We start from the raw sequence: 27,254 nt of genomic DNA, 5'->3' as shown, positions 1-27,254 counted from the left end.
CCCTTTCCTGGCAGAGTTCTTGGGACCCCCCCCGACCCTTGCAATGTCTACAAAAGGGTGAGCTGAGTTCATTCGTTCATTCATTCAATTGTATTTATTGAGCGCTTACTGTGTGCAGAACACTGTACTAAGCGCTTGGGAAGTACAAGTTGGCAACATATAGAGATGGTCCCTACCCAACAGCGGGCTCGCAGTGTAGAATGGGGAGACAGACAACAAAACAAAACATATTAACAAAATAAAATAAATAGAATAGTAAATATGTACAAGTAAAATAAATATAGTAATAAATATGTACAAACATATATGCAGGTGCTGTGGGGAGGGGAAGGAGGTAAGGTGGGGGGGAGGGGGAGGAGGGGGAGAGGAAGGAGGGGGCTCAGTTTGGGAAGGCCTTGTGACACCCTCTGGACTATCTCCCAGGTGGGGGTATCTAGGCTCATTTCCCCGGAGTTTGTTTTGTTTTAGAGTACTTGTTAAGTGCTTACTACGTGCCAGCCACTATACTAAATTCTGAGGTAGATACAAGATCACCAGGTTGAACACAGTCCTGTCCCACATGGGGTACAAAGTCTAAATCAGAGGGAGGAGGATTTAATCCCCTTTTTATGAGAAACTGAGACACAGAGAAGTGACATGACTTGCCTAAGGTCACACAGCAGACAAGTGGCAGAGGTGGGATTAGAATCCAGGTACTCTGGCTCCCAAACCCAGGCCCTTTTTAGTAGGCCATGCTGCTTTTCACCAGGCTGTTCTACTTCTGGGCCGGTCTGGCCCAACTCCCTGTTGGACACATGGTATGCCAGGGGTCAGTCCCAGGCAGGTGCGGTGCATGGCCGCAATTAAAGAGCAGAAAAGGCCTGGGTTGCAGCAGCAGAAGTGGCAGGAGGAGGAGAGAGCGCCTGGCCGGAGCAGCTCCCCCATGCTGTTCTGGCTCCCACATCACGAGCACAGGCCCATTTTTAATTCTTCTAGCGGCTGCCAACCTCATGTCAGATCAGCGAGCCGACCGGCATCCGTGCCCGACATTTGCTCTCCTCCAGGTCTCCCCGCTCTGCCACCTTGGCTGAGGCACCCAGCCTCCTGGGCACTCCCCCGCAGGCCAGGATTGGCACCAGTCAAGGCCCAGTTAAGGGGAGGGCTGGCACCCAGCTAAAGATGAAGGGTCTTGATTTTGATGGGGATTGTCAGTTCCAGCCTCTGAGGGCTAAGGCAGGGGTGGGAGAGGGAAATAGTAGGATATGATGGGGTGAGGTTGGAGGAGAAAGAGACTGGGCTGAGACCAGTTTTCATCTAGGAAACTGAGGCATAGGAGCAAGAAGCCAAAAGAGACTCTTCTCCGCTGATCTGGCTGCCTCTGGGGCATGTAGATCCTTGTGTAAGAGGAAACCGGGTGGAAATTCAACCCCCCTCACAAATCATAGGTTCCAACGTGTGGATTGAATCTGATGAGACTTTGTATTGAGCCAAGCTGTGTCCAGAAAAAAGGCATATTACTGTCAGCATCTTCCTCCTCCTCCCCACTCCTCCTCCCTTTCCTCTTACTCCTCCTTCTCCTCCTCCCCGTCCCTTTCCTCTTACTCCTCCTCCACCTTCTTCTCTCTCCCTCTCTCCTCCTCCTGATTGACAGAAACATACTGAGCCCCAGTCCTGAATCTGGCCCCATGATCAGGGCCAAGCCAAACTGGCCAATAACCCAGAGTGGAAGAGAGGGTCAGTCTGAGCTGGTTGGGGCTAAAATTAGTTCAGAAAAACGAAACCTTTTCTAGCCAAGCAAAACTGGGTGAGACTCTCCTGGGTTGGGCTGTGTTACTTAAACTTTTTTCTTTTATTTTGATAATAATTGTCCAGATTGTCCAGACTGGTCTCAGTTTGGCTGGCCTGTCGGTCAATCTGGTTAGCCAACCACCCCCTGTAATGACCTCTCCCTGGAGCTTGGCCCTTTGTTTCTCTTTAATGGGGAGCTGGGACAGGACAGGGGTCTGGAAAGAGAGAGGAGGGTTTTACTCCGGGGCTCAGCTCACCAGGGCGGGCTTCTTGGAAGGGGAGGGTGTCAGAGCTGAGTTTGGAGGGGAATCTTTGCTGGGCTGGACTTGTGGGGGTCAAGGAGGAGCGAGACAAATCTCTCCTACTTCTTTCTGCCTAAACTGAACTCCCTGAGCTCTACACTGTAGCTTGGTTCTGTTTTTGGAATTTTTTTTAAATTTTATTCTCCTGGTAGCCCTAGAAACTTGGGTAGGAATTATTCTTCACATGAATCTTTATTGTTTGAGTAGCTCATGCTTCTACATAGTAAGAAAAACATATGGTTTGTTTTTTATTATATTTATCTTGGAAAAACAATGGTTCAAATCTGGGTGAGGTGGGGAGGTCAGTAGGGGAGGGAGGAGAAGGAAGGTTGGTAGGAGAGGAAGGGCAGTGAGGGAGAAAAAGAAAGAAGAGGAGAGGTTTTCCCAAACTATAGACCTCTTTCTTTTCTTTCCGCAAGTTCTCCCAAACTCCACTGGGTTTTCCCATCACTAACACAGTCTGCTCTGCTAGGAGGCTGGACTCCTTTCTTCTGAAGGTGTGGCACCCATCCAGGGAGAGGAGGGGTTAGAAAGCCTGCTCCCTCCTCCTGTCTCCAGCTCCTCTCCTTCCAGGAAACTCCTCCAGAAGGACATTCCTGAAAAAACGCAAAGATGGGCTCCTGGGCCTCTGCTTTTGCAGAGAGCAAGACTCAGCCTCCATGTTGCCCCTTCTCCACTCAAACTCTTTCTACTGGTGACAGTCTCAGGACTCCTTTCCCAGGGACTGGGGAGAGTGTGCCCCACCCATGAAGCCCCCTAGGGTACCTGGGGCAGGCGGGGAGGGGGGCTTGATCCTGCCCGATCAGAAGGTACCCTCCACCCCGGCTCAGGCCCCTTTTCAGCAGTCAGAGGGCCCTAGGCAATGGATTCTGTACACTGGACCAGGAGCTGTACAGGACACAGCCCCCGCCCGGCATGAAAATGCCAACCAGACTGTCTCAAGAATCCAATATCCCTTCCCTGCTGCCCGCCCCTGCCACCCGGTCCTTCCTGCCCTCCGTACACTACAGTCTCTCCTCTTCCCCAGGTTCCCATCACTGAGGCACCACTGCCACTCTTCTTTTTAGCTCTTTGGCGGGTGGCAGGAAGATGGCAACTGGGGGGCAGGAGGGAGGCAGGAGGAGCTGGCTATCTTACCTTCATGTCAGCCCAAGAGACCACATACCCTCATGTCTCCACAGCTTCCCCGGGCAGTGCCCGGGTCATGGCATCGTACCCACCAGCTTCCAACTGTCCTCTGGCTTCCCCTTCCTCGGGGCATCTGGGCTCGTTTAGGCCTAGTCCTGTCTGAAACTGGGATCTGGATCTGACACTCACTCGTTGGCCCTTCAGGCTCTGAGCAAAAGCCAACTCCAGGCAGGATCAGTCCCTGGGGTCCTGAGCTTCCGAGAACCATTATCTAAATGCCCCATGGGGCATCCCTGGCCTGTGCTTTTCGGGCATCCACTGCCAGGTCCCATTCTGACGGAGCTGCACCCGTGCCACTCCCAGTGTCCATCCCTATCGGCAGCACTAAGATCTGAAGTGATCAGGGTGCTGTGCAATGCTCATCAATGTTTCTCTCTCCCCACATCCCCACCCCCCAACCTCCATCCCTCTCTCTCCCCTCCCAGGGCTTCCCAGGAGACTTCGGGGAAAGAGGACCCCCCGGAACAGATGGCAACCCCGTAAGTGCCAGCTTGCTTTCTAGTTGGCGGGTGGGAGCCGGCAGCAAAACAGGAGGCAGAAGGTCCGCTGCCCAGGGCAGGAAGAACTCACACAGCCGCCTGCTTGTTTTTTTAAGGTCCCGCTTGTGATTGCTTCCATTTATTACACAAGCTGTTAATTCCACTGTTTTCTTAAACATCTCTAGAGCTTCAGGGGGTGAAGATGTCACCTCTTTTCCTCTTCTGCACCCTGGCTCTCTTCCTCTCATCCCGGGCCTCTCCTTCAGCCTTGGATTTTGTCTCTGGCCTTTAGTGTCCGGAGCCTGCATGGGGGTTTCAGAGCCCCCTCAGTCCTGCGGCTTTATGGGGATATGATCTGGGGACCAGACACAAACAGATGAACCAGAAGGGCTCCTTCACTGTTAAATGTCAGAGAGCAATGGGAGCTTTGATCCCATAGCTGGTTTAATTGAGGCTCAGAGAGCAGTAGCGTCCGGCCCTAAGGATCCACTGGAAGTAAGGAGCAGACTCAGGGCCAGGATCCTGCTCCCCCAGCCCCCTCATGGCTGGCCCCCCTGAGGCCTGGCCTCACCATGATGGGCTGGTGGAGGAATGGAAAGGGAGCGGTGGGAAAAGGTCAAGGAGAGGGGAGGAGGATGCACAGATGCAGCCCGGGGGCCTGGGCTCCCACTGCTTTCATCTTCTTGGGCGTTCTCTAAATATTTATGGCCAGCATTCGTTTCTGAACAAAAACAAGATGCTTCCGGTTGTCCTTCAAGAGATTCGTGAGTTCTCCATGAATCAGCCCTAAAGCACTTAGGCACATACCTATAATTTAATTTATTTATGTATATTATGTATATTTATTTATGTCTGTCTCCCCTCTAGACTGTAAGCTCATTGTGGGCAGGGAATATGTCTACCAATTCCTTTATATTTTATTCTCCCAAGCGCTTAGTACAGTGCTTAGCACACAGGAAGCACTTAATAAATACAGTTGATTGACTGATACTCCCAGAGCCTTGGAGACCTGACCCTCTTCACCTCCCCATCAAACATCCTCCTATTTAGAGTTGAGAGATCAATCAGTGGAATTTATTGAATACTTACAATGTGTAGAGCACTGTACTAAGCACTTGGGTGGGTACCATACAGTAGAATTAGTAGATATGTCCCCCAACCCACAAGATGAGGGTTGGAGTCATCAGTGATTGAGGAGAGTAAAGCTTGGGGCAGCATCAAGGCGGTGGAGCTGTTTTGTTAGTGGAGCCAGATCAGGATAGGATGCCCAGGTCAGGATAGAACTCTTTACTTCCCGTCCTAGCCAGCTGTGCCCTGCTGGACAGTGCCATGGCCCATTCCTGAATGTGGCTTCCTTCTAAGCACCTGTGGGCTGATTCCCAACTCTCCCTGGCCACCAGAGATTGGGCTTGCTAAAAATCCATTTGAAAGAATAAGAATAGTGTCCGTTTCCCTGCTGTCTTCCCCACCACCCAGCCTGATCTCTAGGTCTGTGAGTGCCTCCACCTCCCGCCCCCTGCCCTGGGATGGGTATTCATTCATTCATTCAATCGTATTTATTGAGCACTTACTGTGTGCAGAGCACTGTACTAAGCGCTTGGGAAGTACAAATTGGCAACATATAGAGACGGTCCCTACCCAACAATGGGCTCACAGTCTAGAAGTGGGAGACAGACAACAAGACAAAATATATTAACAAAATAAAATAAATAGAATAATAAATATTCTGTATCCAGCGGTCCGTGGCCCACAGAGACAGAGCAGCTTCTCTAAGGCAGAGCTAGGCTTGACGGCCCGGTCTCTGTTTCATCCATTCCTGCTTTTCCCCCCACCCCAACCCACATCCCCTACTTCTGTTTTTTGTTTAGTGTAATGGTGGGAATGGAGAGGGGAATGATTCGACATGTGGTTTTTGGGACACAAATGAAGACCGTGGAAAGAGAGACCTCCAAGGGTTTGGCCTCGCTGGCTTCCTGGTCTCTCCCTTCAATGGCTATTTCTCTCTCTAATCCAACCGGGGGAGGGGATGGGGCTGGAGAGGATTAGTGGGACATTGATGAGCGGAGAACCAGAATGGAAGAAGTTAATAGGTGACCCCAGTGTAGACAGTTTCCCTAGCCTAGGGCTGGGAAATTCAGGCATGCATGACAAACCAACTCGAGGCTGTCCTGAGGACAGCATCTCCGTCCTCACCCCTCCTCCTCCTCCCCCCTACCCCCCACACGCCCCCAACACAGACCTTGTCCCTTACCTCCACCACCATCCTCTCAAACCAGCTTCTGCTCCTCTCCTACACAACCACTCCTACCAGGCTCCATTATCTAGTCAGTCAACCAATGCTATTTATCAAGGGCTTACTGTGTGCAGAGCACTGTACTAATCACTTGGGAGAGTATAAATCACCAGAAGTAGCAGGCATGTTCCCTGCCCACAAGAAGCCTACAATCTAGAGGTGGAGACGGACATTACTATGAATAAATAAGTAATTTACAATAATGAATTTGAAGATACATACGTAAGTGCTGTGGGATTGGGTTGAGGTAAATATCAATTGTTCAGAGGTCACAGATCTAAGGGCATAGATGACCCGCAAGGGAGAGCAGGCCTGGGAAAAGGGGACTTAATTGGGGAAGGACTCTTGGAGGAGATATGACCTTAGTAATGCTTTGAAGGTGGAGAGAGTGGTGGCATGGTGAAGATGGAGGGGGAGGGAGTTCCGGGCTAGGGGGAGGGTGTGGGAAAGGGGTTGGCGGTGAGATGGACAAGGTTAGGGCACAGTGAGTAAGCTGGTGCCAGAGGAGTGGAATGTGCCGGCTAGGCTGCAGTAGATTAGTGAGATGAAAAAGGAGGGGGCAGGTTTCCCAGCCTGAAACTCTACAGTCCCACTTCCTCTGGGCCATTTCTAATCCATGGGGGATTTCCCTGCCGCCTCAACCCAGAGAGCCAAAAAGAAGGGCTGGGTACTAGGATGTGTGGGTCCTGACCTTTAACCTTTGCCCGCTGAACTGGGACAGATCATTAGATTAACCCCACCTCCCTCCTGAGAGGATGGGCTATTGTATAGCTTCAAGCTCACTTGATCTGGCTGAGATGCCTTCCTTGCTCATTTTTTTTCAAGTTTATTTAGTCTGGGGAAGACTAAGGCTGAGAGGATGCTTATCCAGCCTCCTCGAGGGCAGTGGAGGTTTACTCCACATGGTGTTCCCTGGGCAAGAGGATGTTGTGCAGTCTGGAGTCTAGGAGTGCCCTCGGGGCATAAGTGCCTTCTGCCACCCACCCCCACCCCCTAACCTTGCCGATCTTGGTTTCTTTTTAGGGTGAACTGGGTGCCCCGGGCCCTCCTGGTGTTCCTGGACTCATTGTAAGTATGGAAATAACTGGACGTTACCATTTTTGGGTCTGGGGAGTAAGGGGCAGCGGGGGGATGAGGGGGGGGGGCTGTGGGCTGCCTGGGGAACTGGGGACCAGGGGAAAGCCAGGAAGGGAAGGCCCAGTCCAGGGGGGAGGTGGGGAGGGAAAGGGGGCATGACTTGGGAAGAGGGGAAGAGATATTCTAGAGGGGTTATTGGGGCAGGGAAGGTAGGGGGCTCCAAAAGGAGGAAATGGAAAATAATGGGAGAGCAAGGAAGGTTCAGGGAGAATATATCAGAGAAACAGAGCATTAGGGTGGAGGAGAGAAGAATACAGGATGGAGCAAGCTGTTATTGGACCTTGGATCCTGGGGGCAGGACTGTGCATGGGGCAGGGGTGTCTGTAAAGGAGGTGGGAGGGGATCAAGAAGCAAAATCAGGGTCTCTCCCAGACTGGCACATCCCAACCAGGACCTGGGAGCCTAACTGCTGGGAGGCCATCGTAACAATAACAATAATAATAATAATTTTGATATTTGTTAAACACTATGTGCCTTGCATTCATTCATTCAGTCGTACTTATTGAGCGCTTACTGTGTGCAGAGCACTGCACTAAGCGCTGGGAAGTACAAGTTGGCAACATATAGAGATGGTCCCTACCCAACAGCGGGCTCACAGTCTAGGAGATTGCATTGTACTAAGCGCTAAGGTTGATACAAGCAAATCAGGTTGGATGCAGTCCCTGTCCTGCATGGGGTTCACAGTCTTAATCCCCTTTTTACAGATGAGACAACTGAGGCACAGAGAAGCTAACTGACTTGCCCAAGTTCACACAGTAGACAAGTGGCAGAGCTGAGATTAGAACCCAGGTCAATCAATCATATTTATTGAGTATTTACTGTGTGCAGAGGACTGTATTAAGTATTAGGGGGAATACAATATAACAGACACAGTCCCTACCCACAGTGAGTTTACGTCTAGAGGAAGCGTCCTTCTGACTCCAAGGCCTGAGCTCTATCCACTAAGCCACACCTTCCCCAGCCTACTTTCCCCATTTTGCCACCCATTTGTCCTGCCAGCCCTGGCAACTTGAGAGTCTTCAGGTCAGCTTGGTGAATATGGCTCCCCCCATGCTGTGTGGCATTGGGTACATTGCTTAACCTCTCAGTGCCACAGTTTCCCTGAAATGGTGGAGAATAATCTCCCACCACAGGGATGATGAAGATGTTGCCCAGAAAAGCACTCAGAGAGAGGCACCAGGGAAGGATAAGTCTGGGTTATTGATACAATCCCAGGTCTAGTCCCAAGAAAAAATAGAGTGAAATTTGATTAAAACCAAGCCTGTTCCCAGAAACAGGGGTTTGGGGCTGGAAGTTTCACTATGACCTAAATATCTGGGGTTTATTCATTCATTCAATCATAATTATTGAGCACTTGTTGTGTGCAGAGTACTGTATTAAGCACTTGGGAGAGTACAATACAATAATAAATAGACACATTCCCTGCCCACAACAAGCTTATAGTCTAGAGGATGAGCTTACAGTCTAAGGGGTCCATTCCAGGCTGTACAGAGGCAGGTGAGGGTGAGAAAGAAACAGGTGGACCCAGGTTGGATTGTTCCCAGTCACGAAGCAGCAGATTCCACTTCTCTCCCTTAGGGAGGTCTCCTGCTTGACCATGAGGAAGTGGGTTGAACTAACTCAAGTCTCTACTCAGCTCAACAGGAGGCCAATGGGAAGGAGGTGGGAACTCAAGCCTTGCTCCTGTTTCCTTTCCAGCTGGTGGGCTCTGGCCATCCTGACAGCCCCTGGAAAAAGGAGGGTGACAGGCCAAATGTCAGGGAATCGGGCTCAGCTTCCAGGGAACCCCGAAGAAGAGGCAGCCAGCACTCAGAGGCTGCTGGGAAAAGCAGGGAGGCAGAGAGCTATTGTTTAGAACATACCTGGAGGAAGAGCTCCAGGTTTAGTCCCCATGGCACTTTCAGTCAGGTCTTTCCTGACCTCCACTTCCTATTTCTTTAAAAAAAAAAAAAGGTACTTGTTAAGTGCTTAATATGTGGCAAACATTGTTCTAAGCACTAGGGTAGATACAAGATAGATTGGACATAGTCCCTATCCCACATGAGGCTCACAGTCTATGTAGGAGAGAGTAGGATTTAATCCCTATTTTACAAATGAGGTAACGGAGTTGCAGAGAAGTGAAGTAACTTGCCCAAGGTAACAAAGGACACAAGTGGCAGAGAACCTAGATTAAATTAGAACCTAGGTCCTCTCACTCCCAGGTCTGTGTACTTTCCAGTAGGCCATGCTGCAGAATCCCAAAGCTAGAAGGTCTCTATGTCCATTGCCTCTGCCTCAAGGCAGGATGACAACTTGCATCATCCAAGACAGATAGGAAGTCAGGAGAAGGATATTTCCACAGCCTTCTTTGACGGCAACATTTACCAAGGCCCTGCGGTGGGCAATGCTGCCTTGGGAACTTGAAAACATGCCACAAAGGTGAAAGGCAAGTCCCTGCCCACAAGGAGTAGGCAAGATTACACAAATTGAACAAAATACCACAGGTTAAAGAGTTAGAGCAAGCCGTAAATGCTAAAAACAAAAGAGAGTAATTAAATAGATACCATATAATACGTATGAGCCCCGAGGTGGCTGATGGATTGGGGGTGACCAGAAGGAGAGTGATTGGAGGAGGAATTTTCCAGTGTTAAACAATCTTGACCCTCATGTAAGTCTTCCCAGCTGCAGCTTAATCTCATTATAATTAAACATGCATCTGCAGTAGCCCTCTCTCCAAACACTCCAGTAGTTTCGAGGAGTCGAGGTATCCTAGAAGAGACAAAGTGATGTTGGTGATTTTCCAAGGATTTACAGCATGAGCAATCTGTAGGATTCAAATGCCGTTCTCTCTCCCCCAGTCCTGGGCTGAGCCAGCCTACCTCTCCAAGGCTCCCAGAACACACTCTGAGGAAGAAGGGATTCTGGTAGATAATCAATCAGTGGTACTTACTGATCCCTTACCGTGTGCAGAGCACTGTGCTTAGTGTTGGATAAGCAGCAAGGCATAGTGCATAGAGCATGGTCTTGGGAGTCAGAAGGTCATGGGTTCTAATCCCAGCTCCACCACTTGTCTGCTCTGTGATTTTGGGCAAGTCACTTCATTTCTCTGTGCCTCAGTTCCCTCATCCAAAAAATGGGGATTTTGACTGTGAGCTCCATGTGGGAAAGGGGCTGTATCCAACCCGATTTGCTTGTATTAGTGCAATGCCTGGTATGTAGTAAGTGCCTAACAAGCACCATAACAATTATTATTATTACCCAGCTATTGACTTCCAGTAAAATGAGAATTTCAGCTTAAACTTGTTTTTCAAACTAAAACAGAGGCCTGGGGGTGGCAGGGCAGACCCAACACAAAGCATTCGGATTTGGCACGGTTGTATTTTCCACGCCAGAGACTGAAGGGCAGCAGATATAAGTAGGTGATGGTGAATCCAGGAAGGGTGGCATTTACCTGGTCGAAGGGCTGATTATATCAGAGATTGGCCTGGAGTTGGGGTAGGCAACATAAATGCTAGACAGTGAGCACCCAACCGTTGTGAGTGTGGGTGGAAGACAGTTTGAAGAATTGCTGGTTCCTACTTTCACTTTAATGAGAGTTGCAGTAATGCAGCCAGCCAGCTGTCAGCCAGGTCTCAGCATCCCCTGCAGGTGGGAAAACAGCTGTGCTGGGGACCACCTAGGGCTCGGTTGTAATTAACAACTAACCTGTCCTCCTCCAACCTTCCCCTCCCTCCTGCCCTGGCCAAGAAAATTCGTGTCTCCCCAGAGTCACTTGGCTTCCCTTTTCATCAGCAAGTTCAGGGGAAAGGTTGGCTAAGAGAAGTTGTTCGCTGCCTGCAGAATGGAGAGGAGAGGTGAAAAGGACACTTAAACATAGCAGTAATGAATGTTGATTGATTGTCCACAGTAGACTAGGCCTCACCCTGCCCTCAAGGAGCAGAAAATGGGGGGTTTTGTGAAGGGACAAATCCTGAAAAAGTTAGGCCGTAGGCCTCACCCTGTTGGATGAGACCCAACTATCCACCCAGACTAATAGTCTACCTCCAACAGTAGCAGTGATTCCTCCAAGGCTTAGAGGAATCATGGGATAGTTGCCCTCCCTGGCATCCAATTACATAGTTAGGGGTGGGCCATCTCCTTCTCTCCCTGATAATCTATAATGGTCTCATGGATAATAATAATAATAATTGTGGTAGTTATTATGCTCCTAAAAACATGCCAAGCACCATGCTAGGAACTGGCATAGATACAGCCAGGTTGGACCTATTCCCTGTCCCACATGGGGCTCACAGTCCTCTCAACTATGAATGTATCTAACCAATTCTTGAAGCTCTTGTTGTTTTCTGCTTCTGCAGATTCCTGCAGTAACAAATCTTCTAGCTTGCAGAGCAAGGAAGTGTCTCCTCTTGTTTTGAACTCACTGCCTTTGGTGGGTGCCCTTTCATCCCCATTTTGTGGGATTTGGAGAACGAAATTCAGACTCCCATTCTGCTTGATCAGGGCAGGCTTCTTGGAAAAGGAGAGAGAGTCCAAGGGAGTTTTGGAAAGGAGAGACATTATCATCATCATCAATGGTACTTATTGAGCGCTCACTGTGTGCAGGGCACTGTACTAGGCACTTGGGAGAGTACAATAGATTTGGTAGATATATTCCCTGTCCACAATAACCTTACAGTCTAGAGATGAGCTGACAGTTTAGAGATGAATCTAGGGACAGATTTTGTTACCTCCTCAGACTGGAGTCAAGACGGGATATGTAGAGTAGGCCCTGTCCAAATTCTTCTTTCTCTTTTGCTGTTTTTGGTGCAAATTTCAGTCAAGCCTCCATGTTCCTCTGCCTCGATTTGGAGACCCACCCTTACCAACCCTAAAATAGGTCCAGGATCATTCTCCCTGATGATGTGTGACTTTGGGATGTTGTCATCCCAAGTATCAGTGTCCTGGAGCAGACAGGGCAGTGACTGTAATACTATGCCTGATCCCCTGGAGGAATCTGGGGCTCCGAGTCCCAGTCCACCTGGAGCCTTCCAGGAGAGCACAGCCTCCCCACAACATAGAGTTTGATGAAACTGGTCTGTGCCAGTGTCTGTCAGCCGAGGGTTGGGGGGGGGGTCCCAAGGCAGGAGGTGGTATGGCTGCCATTTTGGATGGACATTCTTTGAGCCTGAGGGGACATTGCTCTTTGGAGGCCAGGCCGCCTGAATAGTAGGAAACTCATGGGATGATCTCCACACCTGCTTCCATCTGCCCCCTCCTTGGCCCTCAGAGAGGCCTGAGTTTCCCTCCCACCTTCCCCACCACCTCCCCACTGAGCTGAATCCTCATTTCTCTAAGCACTTCAAGTTCTGAGTAAACTACTTAGAAAGGACATTTTTCAGTAAAGGCCCTGGAAGGTGCCTGGAGACAGCCCTCACCCTCTTCACCCTACTGCTCTGGAGGCTGAAGTTTCTACTGCTTCCTTGGCCCTCCAGTCTTCCTTTATTAAAATTCATTTGGCTGCTAACATTAACCCAGCCTGGAAAGGACAGGGCAGAGTTTGCTCACTGAATCAAAGCAGGATGCACCCCCACCTGCAAATGGATTTTCAGTGAAACACAGTGGGAACTTTCTCTAGAGGAAAACCCTGCTGACTTCAATCAAGTCTCTTCCTTTGGCTCAGAGGGAACTTAGTTCTTGCCGCCAGTCCGATGCTCCAAGATATGGTCCACTCCCAAGAAAGACAACTCTGCTTGCTTTCGATTAAAGTCCTGGGCTGCGGATTTCCAAGCAGTGAAACCCGACCTTGGAGCCAGAGGTATTTTGGGGTCCTAGGGAGACTGCGGAGTTTTCTGAGCATGAGCAGAAAAGCATGGGCTGTAGTGTACCAGGAGACAGGAGATACACTGAGAGTCTTTAACTTTCTTTGCAACAATTTCTTGAATGGAGCTGTGGCCGTTTCTCCAAGGAGCTCAAAGCCCATAGATGTCTCCTGTCTCACATGTCCCTTGAGGTAACCTACTGAGAATCAGGGACCATTTGTGCCTTATCTTTTGGAGGATCCATGGCTAAGAGAAGTTCCTTGACATGCCGCAGTCCCACACTGTCAGCCCAGCAGCCAGGACTAAACCCCAGGACTCCTGGCCCACCTTTTGTCCACCTAGCCCCGCTACCTCTTTCAGAATTTTCTGTTGAACAGCGTGGTCAGCCTGGACTGGAGAATTTGTGGGTGACCTTTAGAGAACCTCAGAGAGGCCTCGTTCCCTGACCCACAGGTGAGGGGAGTTGGCAAGGATCCTAGATGCTGCGGGAAGGGGGCTAGAGGAACAGGGCAGTGAGAAAATGGCCAGAGGAGCCCAGGAGGAGCATGCACAAAGGGAAGGTCTTCCCTGCCAGCTTCATCAGGCCCCAGCATCCCTCCCCCACATTGCCCCCAACTGGCAAAACAGCCAGGGCAGGGGGAGAGGAAGATTCATTTATGATTTTCCATAGGCCCACAGAATCCTAGAATCCTCAGGCTGGAAGGGAGTGCTAGCCCTGGACTGGGCCAGCCTTATGCCTCCACCCAGGGGAATGACAAAATCATCCTGGACAGACTGATGTCTATTCTTTTCCTAAATGTCCTTTGATGCCTTTCTTATGTGTGAAAACAATCTCTCTTGCTGCAGTTTAAACCTGTTTCCATTTGTCCAGATCCCAGCGGACCCAGAAAACAACTGGCCAGTATCCATTCCCTAAAAAGCCTTCAGAGACACAGAGACAATTATCAAGTCTTTTTCCCGCCTTGGCCCCCTACACGCCTCATCCCACAACCTTCTCATCTCCCAGCTAAACAATCCCAGTTATTGGAACATCTCCCCAAAGAGCCCATTTTCCATCCCTTTCAGCATTTTGCTGCCCTTCTCGGCATCCTTTTCTGGGTCATCTCTTCCCTCCCTGCTAGTGCCCTGGACTCCTGTGCCAGATCCCCAGGCATCCTGTTCCTCCTGAGCTGTCAGCCACTGTGCTGTTTGGGTCCTGGGGGCCCGAAACATCGAATTGAGCATCACTGGGGTCCCTTGTGCTCTCAGCACACTGGTGCCGGGTGAGCCTGTTAAATCCACACGTTCCTACAAGAAGCCTTTATGCTGGGAGCTCTGAAAAAGGGACCTGTATTCGGAGAGCTCAGAGTTCAGCCTTTGTGAGAGTCAAGTTGCCTGCCACCACGTGGCCTCCTGTTAAAGCAGGACTCCTCCAGGAAGGGGGTGGTCTCTGTTTATTTACTCATTGCAGGAGAGCTTGGCCAGCCCATCACTGGCTCCCTTCATCGGGAGAGGAAAAAAAGCAACAGCACTCCATTTGAATGGGCACTTCTGAAGGGTTTCTCCCCCTGCCCTGGCCTCTCCGCAGCTGCTTCTAGTGTCTTTGTCCCAGCAGTTTAGTGTTGGAGCGCCTGCCTCCCCAGTTCTAGGTAAGGGGCCCCAAAGACCCTGTTGCTACCAGGAGCTGAGTTTCCTGGGGTAGCTTGGTCTCTGTGTGCCAAGGAGGCCATAGCCCCATACCCATGCTATTTTCCTGCCCACACAAACGTCTCCAATCCAGGGCTCCTCTGACCTCTCCATGAGCCTTGAGTTCGAGTCAGGGCTCCAGACCTTTGCCAGTCTTTTGACCAGTCGAAGTGAGCTCTGAGCCCGCTGTTGGGTAGGGACCGTCTCTATATGTTGCCAGCTTGTACTTCCCAAGCGCTTAGTAAAGTGCTCTGCACACAGTAAGTGCTCAATAAATATGATTGAATGAATGAATGATGAGGGCTGATCCTTTGCCAGGACCCAGCTGGGGCAGCACCCCACTCTGAGCCCAGGGCTATGGTTCTGTCTTTCCGTGGGTTGATGATCAGGATTAGGCCTTTTCCGGCTCCTGGGGAGATGGAGCCTTCCACCTCAGGGCCCAGTGGGTCCCATTCTCCCCTCTGCAGGCCTACAATGGGTCCCAGCTGGGACCAGAAGTGGCCCAGTAGCTTTAGGGCCTACAGTACCCAAACTCTCTGCTGCAGGCCTTTATCGGATCCCAGCTGGGACTGGGAGAAGTTTCCCAGCAGTGTCAGGGCTGGCAAGACCAATTTGCCTCTCTACAGGCCTACAGTGGGCCCCAGCTGGGACCGGGAGAAGTATCCCAGCAGCCCCAAAGCTGGCAGGGCCAATTCTCCCCTCTATAGGCCTGTGGCAGGTCCCAAGTGAGACTGAGAGAAATCTCACAGCAGCCCATGGGCTGAAGTAGGGGCAAGGCAGCCAATTGCTGTAGATTCACTCTCATTAGCTCACTCTCTCCCCAGCTTGGGAGAATGCCTGCCTCTGTTCACAGCTGAAGAAACCAAGGCACAGAGGAGTGAAGCGACCTGCCCGAGGGTGTCCAACATGTCAGAATCAATCAGATAATGGTATTTATTGAGTGCTCACTGTATACAGAGCACTCTACTTTTTACTGAGTGCTTATTTGGGACAGATCACTCCACTACTTATTGAGCACTTACCGTGTGTAGAACACTGTACTATTTATTGAGCACCTACTTGTGGGCAGATCACTACATTAATTATTGTGTGCAGAGCACAGTACCAAGTTCTTGGGAGAGCATAATACAATAGAGTTTAAATGGGGCTACCTTAGACTTAGACTGCTAAGTAGGAGCGGTCTTAGGCTCCTGCTTAGACTGTGAGCCCCATGCGGGACTGTGTCTGACTTAATCAACTTGTACCTATCCCAGAGGAGAAGCAGCGTGGCTCAGTGGAAAGAGCATGGGCTTTGGAGTCAGAGGTCATGGGTTTGAATCCTGACTTTGCCAATTGTCAGCTGTGTGACTTTGGGCAAGTCACTTAACTTCTCTGTGCCTCAGTTACCTCATCTGTAAAATGGGGATTCAGACTGTGCACCCCATGTGGGACAACCTGATCATCTTGAAACCTCCCCAGCGCTTAGAGCAGTGCTTTGCACATAATAAGCGCTTAATAAATGCCATTATTATTATTATAGCTTGGAATGGTGTTTGACACATAGTAAGTGTTTAACAAATACCTTAAGAAAATTAAGATGGTAGACACTATCCTTGTCCTCAAGCAATTTATGAGTTGGGCTGCTACTGAAGAGCCTAATTCCTAATGGGAGCCTTGAGCCATTATTGAATTCAGAAGTCCAAAGCAGTCCCCACCATGGGACCAGACAAGCCCATCCACCTCAGCATGCAATGCTTGAGTTAGATATACAATGGAGTATGAGATTTTGAGACCCAAGTGCTTAATACAGTGCTCAGCACACCGTAAGCACTCAAGAAATACCATCGATTGTTTGATTGAAGCCCCCGACAAGGAGATCTTCTTTTTCAAATGCCATCGAGCTGTTTCCAACCCATAATGACTCCATGGGCACACCCTCTTCAGAACGTCCCGTCTGGTCATACAGTCGTTCTGGTATGTGTATCCATAGAGTTTCCTTGGTAAAGATATGGAAGTGGTTTACCATTGCCTTCTTTCATGGATAAGGAGATGCTGGAGGAGAATTCTGCAGCTTTAGCCCTCAGAGGAGCTCACGGATCTCAGACTGGAATGCAACCCTTCATTCCCCGCTTCCTGGCCCCCACCTGCAGGAAACTCCTCCAGCTCTAATGCATTCCTAAACTGGAGCCCTGCATAATCCTTTCCTCCTTCCCAGTTTCTTGTGGATGTGCCTGGTCCCACCCAACCCAGGGATCTTTTAGACTTTGTCTTGGTGGGGCACTCTCATGCGGTAGAGTCACTCTCATTAGATTACTCTCACTCTGGCTTCAAAGAATGCCTCTCTCTGCTTTCAGCTGGGGAAACTGAGGCACAGAGGAGTGAAGTGACCTGCCTGAGGGCACCCAACATATGAGAGGCAAAGCTGGAACCAGAACATAGATCAGCTTAATCCCGATTCAGCCCTCTCTCCTCCAGCCACGTATTTTGGGGTTCACATTGAGGTCTGAAGACCAAAAGATGTCTCCAAGGACATTTATCTCCCCTCCCAGCTACACAGCACTTACGTATATATCTGCAATTTATTTATTTAAATTAATGTCTGTCTCCCCCTCAAGACTGTAAGCTCATTGTGGCCAGGGAATGTGCCTGTTTATTGTTGCATTGTGCTCTCCCAAGCACGTGCTCTGCACACAGTAAGCACTCAATAAATATGATTAATGAGTGATAGTGCATGGGGAAGAGGAGAGAGGAGGAAATGTGAATGACAGAGGCTTGTCAGAGAGAAAAGGATCTGAGTCCTGAAGGGGCCTGAGGAGAAGAGTGAGAGCTCACTGGCAAGAAGAGTTGAGTGCCTACCTTGTTCATGTATCCCCTTTGGACTTTATGGGTCCCTGGATTCTGTGTGTGCTGTTCTGGGTGCCACATTTGAGGAAGGACATAATAGAGCTGGAGAAATTTCAGAGAAGAGCAACCAAGGTGGTCAAGGAGATGGCAACTATTGAGGTTTGAGGGTGGTAGATTAAAAAAAAAAAGAAAACCCTTCTTCACAAAGCAAGTGGTAAGGGAATAAAATATGTTAGAGAAAATCATGCAAGTAGAAAATATCAATGCCAGTCCTGGGTTCTAATTGCAACTCTGCCACTTGCTTTATGAGTGACCTTAGGCAAATCACTCAACCTTCTCTGGACCTCCGTTTCCTCATCTGTAAAATGAGGATTCAATACATGTATTCCTTCCCCCTTAGAACATGATCCCCATCTGGGACAGGGACTATGTCTGATCTGATGATCTTGTATCTTCCGCAGTGCTTAATAGAGTGATTAGTACAATAGTAAACACTTAACAAATATCACAAGTTTTGTTATTTTCATGATTGTCGTTATTACTAATAATAATCACCATCATCACCAGTGAGTTTGAGTCATTTGAATAGATTTGCAGCCATAATGACTTGCTTGAAAGGAAGTTAGGGATGACAGAGGCAAGTTAGCGATGCACCCTGAGGTGGATCTGGGAGGCTATTCCCCAACATTCTCCATGAGAATGAGTGACCAGGAGAGCAACTGTCCCATGCCACCTCAAAGTGTCCTGAGGGGCAACTATCGGGGGCAAGCCCTGGGCTGGAGGGATCATTGTGTGGACCTAGTAATAGCATTGCTTGTAGTCTCACGTTACTGTTGAATTTGGGACAGGAACTGAATCCGACCTGATTAACTTGTATTTACCCCAGTGCTTTGGTCACTGCTTGACACAAAGTAAAGCTCTTAACAAATACCATTAAAAAAAGAATGCAAAAAGATGCAGTCCCTTTCTTCATGGGGCTTCAGAGCTGACAATATCTTTAAAGATACCATCGTCATGGGGTCAAGAGAGAAGGGCAATGCCAGGATGAACACTGGATTGGAGGAATGGGAAATTTTGCCCAGTGCTAAAACCATATTGGGCAGAAAAGCCCACTGCTCTTGATTGCAAGTGCCAGAATCTTTCCTCAGCTACTCCATGTCAGGATGTGGAATCCTCCAAGGTCACATCACCACCCCATCCACCGTAATCCCCCTCCCAGAGTCCTTCTGCTGTTCTCCCCTTGACTGACTTGTCTTCTTCCTCTTCCCAGGGTGACATGGGATTGTTGGGGCCAATTGGGTACCCAGGACCCAAAGGATTGAAGGTGAGCCACTACTAGGTCTTGTCCCTGTGCCCCACCCCACATCGGGACAGGACTCTCTGGGTCTGATGGTCCCTTGTCCATCCATATTTCAGGAAAAAGGAAAAGATGGGTGAGTCCTAACTTAGAATCCGGGAATGGCCATTGGATGGAAGGGAGCCACGTTTTCCTCAGACATCAGCTTCAGTAACTCTGAGGCACACTGTGAGGCTCCTCTCACCCAGAAGACCATTCCCCAGGACCAGGCCCCCTCCCCTGTCTTGGATTTAGCCCCTTTCCCAGGAGCCCTTATTGGAGCCAATCACTCATTCTGAGCCTTCTGCTTTTCAGGGACTGATGGGAAACTTCGGAGAACATGGACTGAAAGGTGATAAGGTGATCTGAATACTCCCTTATTGCACTGTGTTTTATTCTGCATGTGGAATTCCCCTTCCCCTTGAAGCTTCCATTTCCACACCTCCGCCACCTCCTCTGCTTTATTGACTCTTCTCTTTCCTCCTTTTCCGAAGCCTGGGGGTTCAGCTTCAGCAGATATTTGGCTAGCTGTGAGGCGGGGCTGGGAGGGTGGTCCCTAATATTCTCCATGACACCTGCTCAGCCCACAATATTATACATTGATGTAACATGCCGCCCTGGCCCAAACTTCCCAGAAGCTTATCTCCAAGTTATTCCCCACCAGTGGATCTCCTCTGTCCCAGTGGTAGGGTGGCCGGTCATTCAGTATTCCACCAGGCAGTTCAGTGTTCAGCTGGCCTATCCCCCTTTCCAGTTCCAACTTGAAACCAGATGCTTTACTGCTGCTTTTTAAAAAAATTTGGTATTGAGCCACAGCTTGATGATTGAGTTCTGCAGATCAGAACACACTTTACTTCGCAAAACGTACAGGGCAATTGGGAGGGGTTCAAGCAGGCTTCCACAAAATGACAGCCATGTGACACCATTACGTGATGCTGCAAGCCACTGTAGTGTGTGTGAAACATCACATGCATCTCAGGGGCTGGGTCTCTGCCATGCCACGGCAGTCCATCCTACCCTCTGCTATCTTGGATAAGGGCATCTTGAATGGCAGTCATCTCTGAGAGAAAAATCCTGTCACAGCAGTAGTCTTTGAGAATGGCCTAGAAGTCTCCACCTGCCCGCAGCTCCCTGAGCTTGCTCACTCACTTGTGTTCATTTTTCTCTCTCTCTCTCTCTCTCTCTCTCCCTCTCTCCCTCCCTCCCTCCCTCTCCAGCTTGTTTCATGTTTCTTTTCTGTAACTGCCCTCTTCCCCTTCTCTCTCCTCTTGTCCTGTTCACTGTCTTCCATTCAGTTCCTTTTCTGACAGAGTGGACTCCTGCCCTTCTCCCCTGAGTTCCAGCTTGGGTTAGGGGCTGCCGTCAGTAAGGCCAGTCAGCCCAGACAACAAAGGCCATACTTTGGAACTTTGTCAGACCCGAGGTTGGAGATCAGCCCAGGGCCGCGTCTCTCTGCATCTCTGGGGAACAGGTTCTGACTCCACAAAGGGCCTCTGTGAGAACCGTCTTGGATGGGCCTCATGGTCCCTTTCACCTGGATTCCTAACCTGGCACTGCCACTTCAGCCCTGGGTTTATGCCATGTGCCCTGGAAAGCAGCAAGAATGCACTCTGACAACTCACACTTCGTTCCTTGAAGCTCTCCTGAACCCCAGTTTTCAATCCCCACTGTCAGTCACACATCTGTGCTAGCAATTTCACCTCGCTCTCTGGGAGCCTTCTCAGCATTCTTCTCTCACTGACCATTGTCCATCAGTCAATCAGTATTCAAACAGCACTTACTGTATGTAGACCACTGTACTAAGAGCTCAGGAGAGTACATTAAAAGAGAGTAGGTTGAGAATAGTGATCCCTGCCCACAAGAAGTTTAAAATCTGACTGGGGAGGCAGACAGTATAGTTAGGGGAGGCAACAGAGTATAAGGATACGTACATAAATAAGTGCTTAGGGTGGGGAGAGTGCCTAAGTGCTGAGTGGGTACGAACTTAAGTACATAAGCAATGAGGAAGGGAGGGAGAATAGGGTGGGGAGATGAGAGGTTGGTTAGGAAGGCTTCCTGGAGGAGATAGGACTTTAGTTGGCTTTGAAGATGGGGAGAGTGACTACTTCCCAGCATTCCTGAGAAGATAGGATTTGGTCAGCTTTGCCCTCTCCTAGCCTGGCTTCCAAATGAGCCCATTCACATATTCCCAAAGTGATCCAAGAAGTACAAGCACCTCACCTCAGCTCAACCCACCTTGATTTCCTTAACTGACCCTGGGTGCCAAAGGGAGGGTGAGAAAGACCAAGTGCCAGGAATCAGAAGACAACACTGGGTGATGGAGCATTCTCCTTCTGAGAGTCTCCTATCCACTAGTTTCATCAGCCCCCTCAACCGACAGCTCTCTTCCCCTCTCAAGACCATAGAACCCCTCTCCCCACCTCCCACCGACCCCACCCTGGGCACTACATCTACAGACAACAAAAGTGAGCAGGGCATTTTGCAGTTCTGGCATCAAGGTGCTTGAGAAGCAGCGTGGTCTAGTGGTTAGAGCCCGGGCCTGAGAGTTCTAATCCCACCTCTGCCACTCATCTGCTGTGGGACCTTAGGCAAGTCACTTCACCTCTCTGGGCCTCAGTGACCTCATCTGTGAAATGGCGATTAAGCCTGTAAACCCCATGTGTGACATGCAACCTGATTAGCTTGCATCTACCCCAGAGTTTAGAACAGTGCCTGGCACATAGTAAGGGGTCAACAAATACCATTTAAAAAAAAAAAAGCCATGAGTGCCCTGTTGGCCATTTTGCCGTGGCGCTGCCCATGTACAGTCTGTGTCCCATATGGGGCTAACAGTCTAAGTAGGAGGGAGACAGGTATTGCATCCCTGTTTTGCGGTTCAGGAAACTGAGGCCCAGAGAAGTTTAGTGACTTGCTCAAGATCATACAGCAGGCAAGTGGTGGAGCCAGGATTGAAAGCCAGGTCTTCTGTCTCCCAGGCCCGTGCTTCATCCACTAAACCACACAGCTTCCTCCAATTTCAGCTTAGAATTCCTCCCCACTCCCCAAATCCTGTATCCAGGGTTTTCCTTGAGGCCCTCCCTTCATTCCTCATACCTCTGCTTTCCTTTTTTCTTCCTTGTCCAAGCAAGGAGCTGCACCCTACCCACCCCCAAGCACTCGCACCCAGGTCCTGCCCTCAAGTCTCCATTCCCAGAATTCACTGCCTTACCAATGCCTTGTTCTGTCTCTTCTCTCTTGGGACCTGTTACCATAAGGTCAAATGGCTTCCAAAAGGCTGGCAGCAGGAAAATGGAGGACTTGGAATGCCTACAGCAGGAAGGAGCGGCTGAGTTGGCCTCAATAGGCCCAGCCCCAGATTAAAATCAGCTGCTGAGCTCCACCTGTTACCCCCATCTACCCAGCGCCTTGGGCAAAGCCACCAATTTGCAAGGGGGTGGCCCCATGCAGTCCCCAGAAAGCTTTGAAATAGCCCATCCCCAGCACGTCAGCGGGAGATTGGACTTGGGGTTTTGGTTAGGAGAGAGAAAATCAGAACATTCCCATCACTAAGCTGAACCACATGGCAGCAATATTGATTTCAGAGCATGGAGCCCTGGGGTTAGAGTCTCCACAGCATCCAGAGGAGAAGATGTAAAGAGAGAAAGAAGGGACATTTTCAAGAGTTCTGGTTCAACTGGTCAAGAGCCAGTTTAGGCAGAACCCAGAAGAGGTGATCTGGAGGGGTTTTTGAGGGGGTGTCTTCCAGAGCCTGGTCTAACCCCTTTGCCCCTAGAAAGACTGCCTGGACCCCAGGAAGCCCCTCCTCTCCTTCTCTCTCTCTCTCTCTCTCTAGCTCTCTCTCTCTCTTTGTACTCTCAAGAGAGGCAACCTCTCCCTGAACAGAGATCATCGTCACCCCTGCTGAGGAAATCAGGAATGCTCCTTTTCCTCTGCCTCATTATCCCATGTTAGAGGAGTGTGGCCTCCCTGAGCCCAACTCATTCTATCTGCTGCAGCTCACTGATAAGTTAGGGTCTGCAGGGGGAATCTCCATGATTCTCGGGGGTGGGGGTGAGGACGGGCTGGGGGCCTCTTGCCTGCCTTCAAAAGGGATGTAGGACCACAGCCCTTGGCTAGTGGGAAAACCTCAGCCCTTTGGGGATTGCAGGATTCACATCCTTCCAGATCAGGCTGTAAATGGTGACTGAAGGCCCAAAGCTCACCATTCTTGGCAGGAAGTGGGGGCCGCTGCTTTGCTCTTTCGTCCCCCTTGACTAGGGCCGGGGACCTTTTTGAAAGGATTTTCCTTGGGGCCGGCCTGTCCTCTCTTTTGTTTCCATCAGCGCCCCTCTTTTGTCATAGCCAGAGAAGACCACTCCCTCCCTTCGGCCCCACCCGGAGTCAGAGTTCACCCCCTTTCTCTAGACAGGTAGTGCTTTCTTCCAGAGTACCGCATAGGCAATCGCTCCCCCACTTGCACTCTCAGAGCCAGAAAGTTTTCCTTTAATCTCACCTAAAGCCTTCCAACTGCAACACAAATCCATATGCTCGGCTTCAGGCCTAAGCTTCTTTTCCTTGAAAGCCATGGTTGCTTTTGTGCCTGAAGACCTGCCCATGAGAGACGAGCAAGTGATGTCATTAGGCCACCTCCTTCACAGCTTTTCCTTCTTCTGCTAAAGAATTCCCTTTCCTTTCAAGCCTGCTTTCCAGTCTCTACCTCAAATGTTGCCTGCTTCTCCCAGACTCTTGGAGAGTCTCCTTTATGTGGGTTGGGCTTATCCCGTGCTTCTTCTAGGAGCTCCTCCTACTTTGGGGGTCAGGGGGTGGGAGAGATGTCCCCTGAGGCTTTTTCCCATCTTCAGCTACTGCCCCTGACTCAACCCAGCTGAGGCCAGCCGGAGCTCCCAGGACCTTCCACAGTGCTAAGTAGACTTATCTAGGTCCTCCGCCTGCCCAGAGCCTCGCTTTCACATGATGCAGGCTCAGCCTAGCTGGGAGCAGGGATTTCTCCAGATTCCTGCATTAGCCGTATTCCTCCTTTTCCCCCCAACACCAACTCCAAGCTCACTGTATAACCACCCCCTTGGCCCATTTGTGTTTCAGCCTAGTCCAAGGCTCTGGAGAATAGACTGTGCGTCCAGTCAGCCTGACTGTACAGATCCACCTTCAGCGCTTTGTATGATATCCTCAGCCCTTTCTCTTCCTCTTGCAGAAGAAGGCCCCTGAGTACTCTGTTCTGGGCTTTCCCAAACAGAGCAGGAATGGTCCCAGTGGACCACGTCTTTCTCCAGAGCCTCTGGATGTTATCCCGGTGATTGTTTTGGGCCCAGTTACACGGTCCAGCAACATGCCTTCCCATCATCCTTCAGGGCAACAGGCTTCTTAGTAGAGGATAGAGAACTTAATTTTGAATTTAAAGTGAATTCAAAGGAGATTTTTCCACCAGGACTACTGCCCTGTCAGGGAGGAAACATCCCCTGGGAGGTAAACCTCTGACAGGCAAAAGCAGAGGGAAGCATTACTCTTCCTCCCCCACCGCCCCCGCAGTTGCCCAGCAGTGCAGGGAAGAGAATAGACTCTAAGCTTTTTGTGGTCAGGGATCGTGTCTGCCAAATGTATTGTTCTCTCTTGAGCATGTAGTGCAATGCTCTTGGCAGTTTGGCGGCCACTTTTCAAGCCACTTGTGATGTAAATGTGGCTCGGCGAGCCCCAGCCCCAGAGAGGAAGATATGTCACATGGGCTGTCTGAGATTTCGGTCCCCACGCTCTCCGGCTCCACCGAAGAGCAGGCACATTTTCCCTCTCCCCTCCAAACCACTGGCCAAGGGGTCTAGAAGTCCAAGCCCCCTTGCCTGGCAGGCCATGGCTCCATCCCTCCTTCCTCCTCTGCCTCACACCATCCCTGTCCCCCCGAAAGGACCCACCATTCACGTGCAGCAGTGGGGTACCTCCCTTCCTTTCCGCACCTCTACCAGTCAGCCAGTCGTATTTATTGAGTGCTTACAGTGTGCAGAGCACTGCAGTAAGCGCTTGGGAGAGGACAATATAGCAGAGACACTCACTGCCTACAATGAGCTCCGTCTTTGGAAAGCAGCATGGCCAGTGGAAGGGCACAGACCCGGAGTCAGAGAACTGGACTCTGATGCCAGCTCTGCCACGAGTCTGCTGTGAGATCTTGGAGAAGTCACTTAATTTATCCGTGTCTCAGCATCCTCACCTGTCTTCCCTCTGAGTTTGTAAGCCCCATGCGCCTGGTGTATGTTCCATCTACCCAGCGCTTAATGCTTCAGTGATTTTATTATTATGCCTTAGAAGAGTGAAATAGGCTCAACACTGATCAGGAATCCCGAGGAGAGGGCAACGAGGTGGCACCTTCATAAACCAAACTTTGGGGATTGAAGAGGATACACTAAATTGTGACAGTGTGAATCTTGCTCCAAATTTTAGGAAAGTCACTGCCTCACTTGAAGCAGTGAAGAAATTAGTTGGGTTCCAAACAGCCCCTCCTAATTGGAGAATAATCATTTATGGCTTTATTTTCATTTGGGAAATTGAGTAAAATGCATGTTTTGTCCATTTTCCTAACTTGTTTAACCTTTAGTACCCTTGTGCTAGGCTCTGAAAGGAATACATTACTGTTTCTTTTCTTAAAGAACTTTTCTCTTGCATTCTCCCCCTTCTAGACTGTGAGCCCACTGTTGGGTAGGGACCGTTTCTATATGTTGCCAACTTGTACTTCCCAAGCGCTTAGTACAGTGCTCTGCACACAGTAAGCGCTCAATAAATACGATTGAATGAATGAATGTTCTGTATACAGTAAGCGCTCAATACATTCCTTTGATTGATTGATTGATTGAACAAGCCACCCCCACCTGGGGATAAGAGGACAGTGCCATGTGAGGATCGGGTTGAGGGACAGGAGTGTGAAATAGGGTTCAGGAGGCTGTGCCTTTCCTCCTGGAACTTTGCTGCCGAGTGAAAAGGGGTGATAGGGGCTGGTGGGTGCCCAGCTGTGGGCATCAGGAAAGAGCACCAACAGAGTGGTTTTATCTAGGCTCCCAGCCTTGTCCAGGCCAGATCTCCTACAACATCAGAGAGATCAGAGAGCAGTACTGAATTGTCAGTTAGCTCTGCGAAGCCTGCTTGCCTGCTTCCCCCAAGGTCCTCCCACTACTCTTCTTTCCTTCCCCACTCTCCAAAAAATAGTTGGTACCTCTGGCCTGCACCTACTGAGGCAGGATCCTCTGTGCAGACAAGCCCATCCCAGGGGTGATATTCCTCCATCATGGGTTTTCTGGCATTGAGACCAGCCGGGAAGGACCAGAAGGGCAGGCAGCTTCCCTCTCTTTCTGCTTCTAGTGTCAGGAAAAGATCTGGAACTGGAATTCAGGGACTCCTTGTGGCTCTACCTTGCCATCTGCCCAGAGCCCCTCCCAGATCCATGGACAATTCTGAGCAAATGGGGAAGTCCAGGCACGTGCTTTGAAGACACCCAGGACTGTCCCGAGAGCTCCTCGGCCCCAACTGCCAGAGATGAAGTATAGATCTCCATTCGGGGCTCTCCACGCCCCCTTTATAGGTGAACCTCACTGTCAGGGGTGTCTTTTCCAATGTGAAGGGAAGCTATAATAATAATAAAATTATGGTATTTGTTAGGTGCTTCCTATGTGCCAAGCACTGTTCTAAGCACTCGAGTAGATACAAGCTAATCAGGCCCCACATGTATTCAGCCAATGGAACAGGTGGTCCCCCCAGGATGCAGAAAGTTCAACCTGTTTTGCAGCTGAGGAAGAGAAGCAAAGTATCATTCTCTCTCCCCTTCCCTGCATTTCAAGAGGAGAGAGAGTAGCTGGGGATGAGAATGCAATTTATCAGTGTTCAATTAACACCCCCACATAAATAGGCCCCATGGTGCATGTGAAAGGAAAATCACTCTCCTTTTCCATTTCTGACTTGGTATGTGACTGGTGGTGGTAGGTTCCCTGTATGTGGTGCTCTCCCCCAAAGGCGAGGATAATTCCTGCTCTTTGGTCTTGGTGCAGTCACTACAGAGAGCTTCTGTCATCCCAGGCAGCTGGAACTGGGCTTGGAAAATCTGGGCTTTCAGTGCTCCATTCAGGGCTGGTCTCGTTGGTCTCTATGGCTGCAGAAGGGTGAGGAGGGCCAGGAGATGGACACCAAATTGCTGCTGCTACTTCTGCTGCTGCTGCTTCTGGCTCCCCACCCCATTGCCGGGAGGTGTGCTGTGTTGCTGCCGGTTGTAACTCTCTTTGCTGCTGTGTGTGTGTGTCCAGGGTGACCAAGGGCTACCAGGGGTTCCCGGAGATATCGGATTCCAAGGAGACAAGGTAACCGCTGCCAAGCCCGCTTGGAAGCTTCCTCTGGTGGATAGATAGCGTGCCAGTCACTGCCGGCCAGGTGTTTGCCTTGGCCTCCCCAGACACTGGGGATCTTGGCTCCCCAATTCGGGCAGGCCAAGTCCAGCCCTGGGCCTTCAGCAAGCTCCTT

The 27,254-nt window shown here is 50.1% G+C and overlaps 1 protein-coding gene across 1 annotated transcript in view; it reads left to right on the top strand.

Moving 5' to 3' along the window:
• The window catches only part of COL27A1 (collagen type XXVII alpha 1 chain), a 222,490-nt gene that overhangs the window by 92,375 nt on the left and 102,861 nt on the right, over positions 1–27,254 (top strand). Inside the window, exons 13-17 of the mRNA XM_038745686.1 lie at positions 3,683–3,736; positions 7,053–7,097; positions 18,702–18,755; positions 19,083–19,127; positions 27,041–27,094. Of these exons, the coding sequence (XP_038601614.1) occupies positions 3,683–3,736; positions 7,053–7,097; positions 18,702–18,755; positions 19,083–19,127; positions 27,041–27,094 (252 nt within the window). The remainder of the gene's footprint in view (positions 1–3,682; positions 3,737–7,052; positions 7,098–18,701; positions 18,756–19,082; positions 19,128–27,040; positions 27,095–27,254) is intronic.

Source organism: Tachyglossus aculeatus, chromosome 4 (assembly GCF_015852505.1).
Source record: "Tachyglossus aculeatus isolate mTacAcu1 chromosome 4, mTacAcu1.pri, whole genome shotgun sequence".
Lineage (NCBI taxonomy): Eukaryota > Metazoa > Chordata > Mammalia > Monotremata > Tachyglossidae > Tachyglossus > Tachyglossus aculeatus.
The sequence above is the reverse complement of the archived record's forward strand: the minus strand, read 5'-3'. Positions and strand labels throughout refer to the sequence as shown.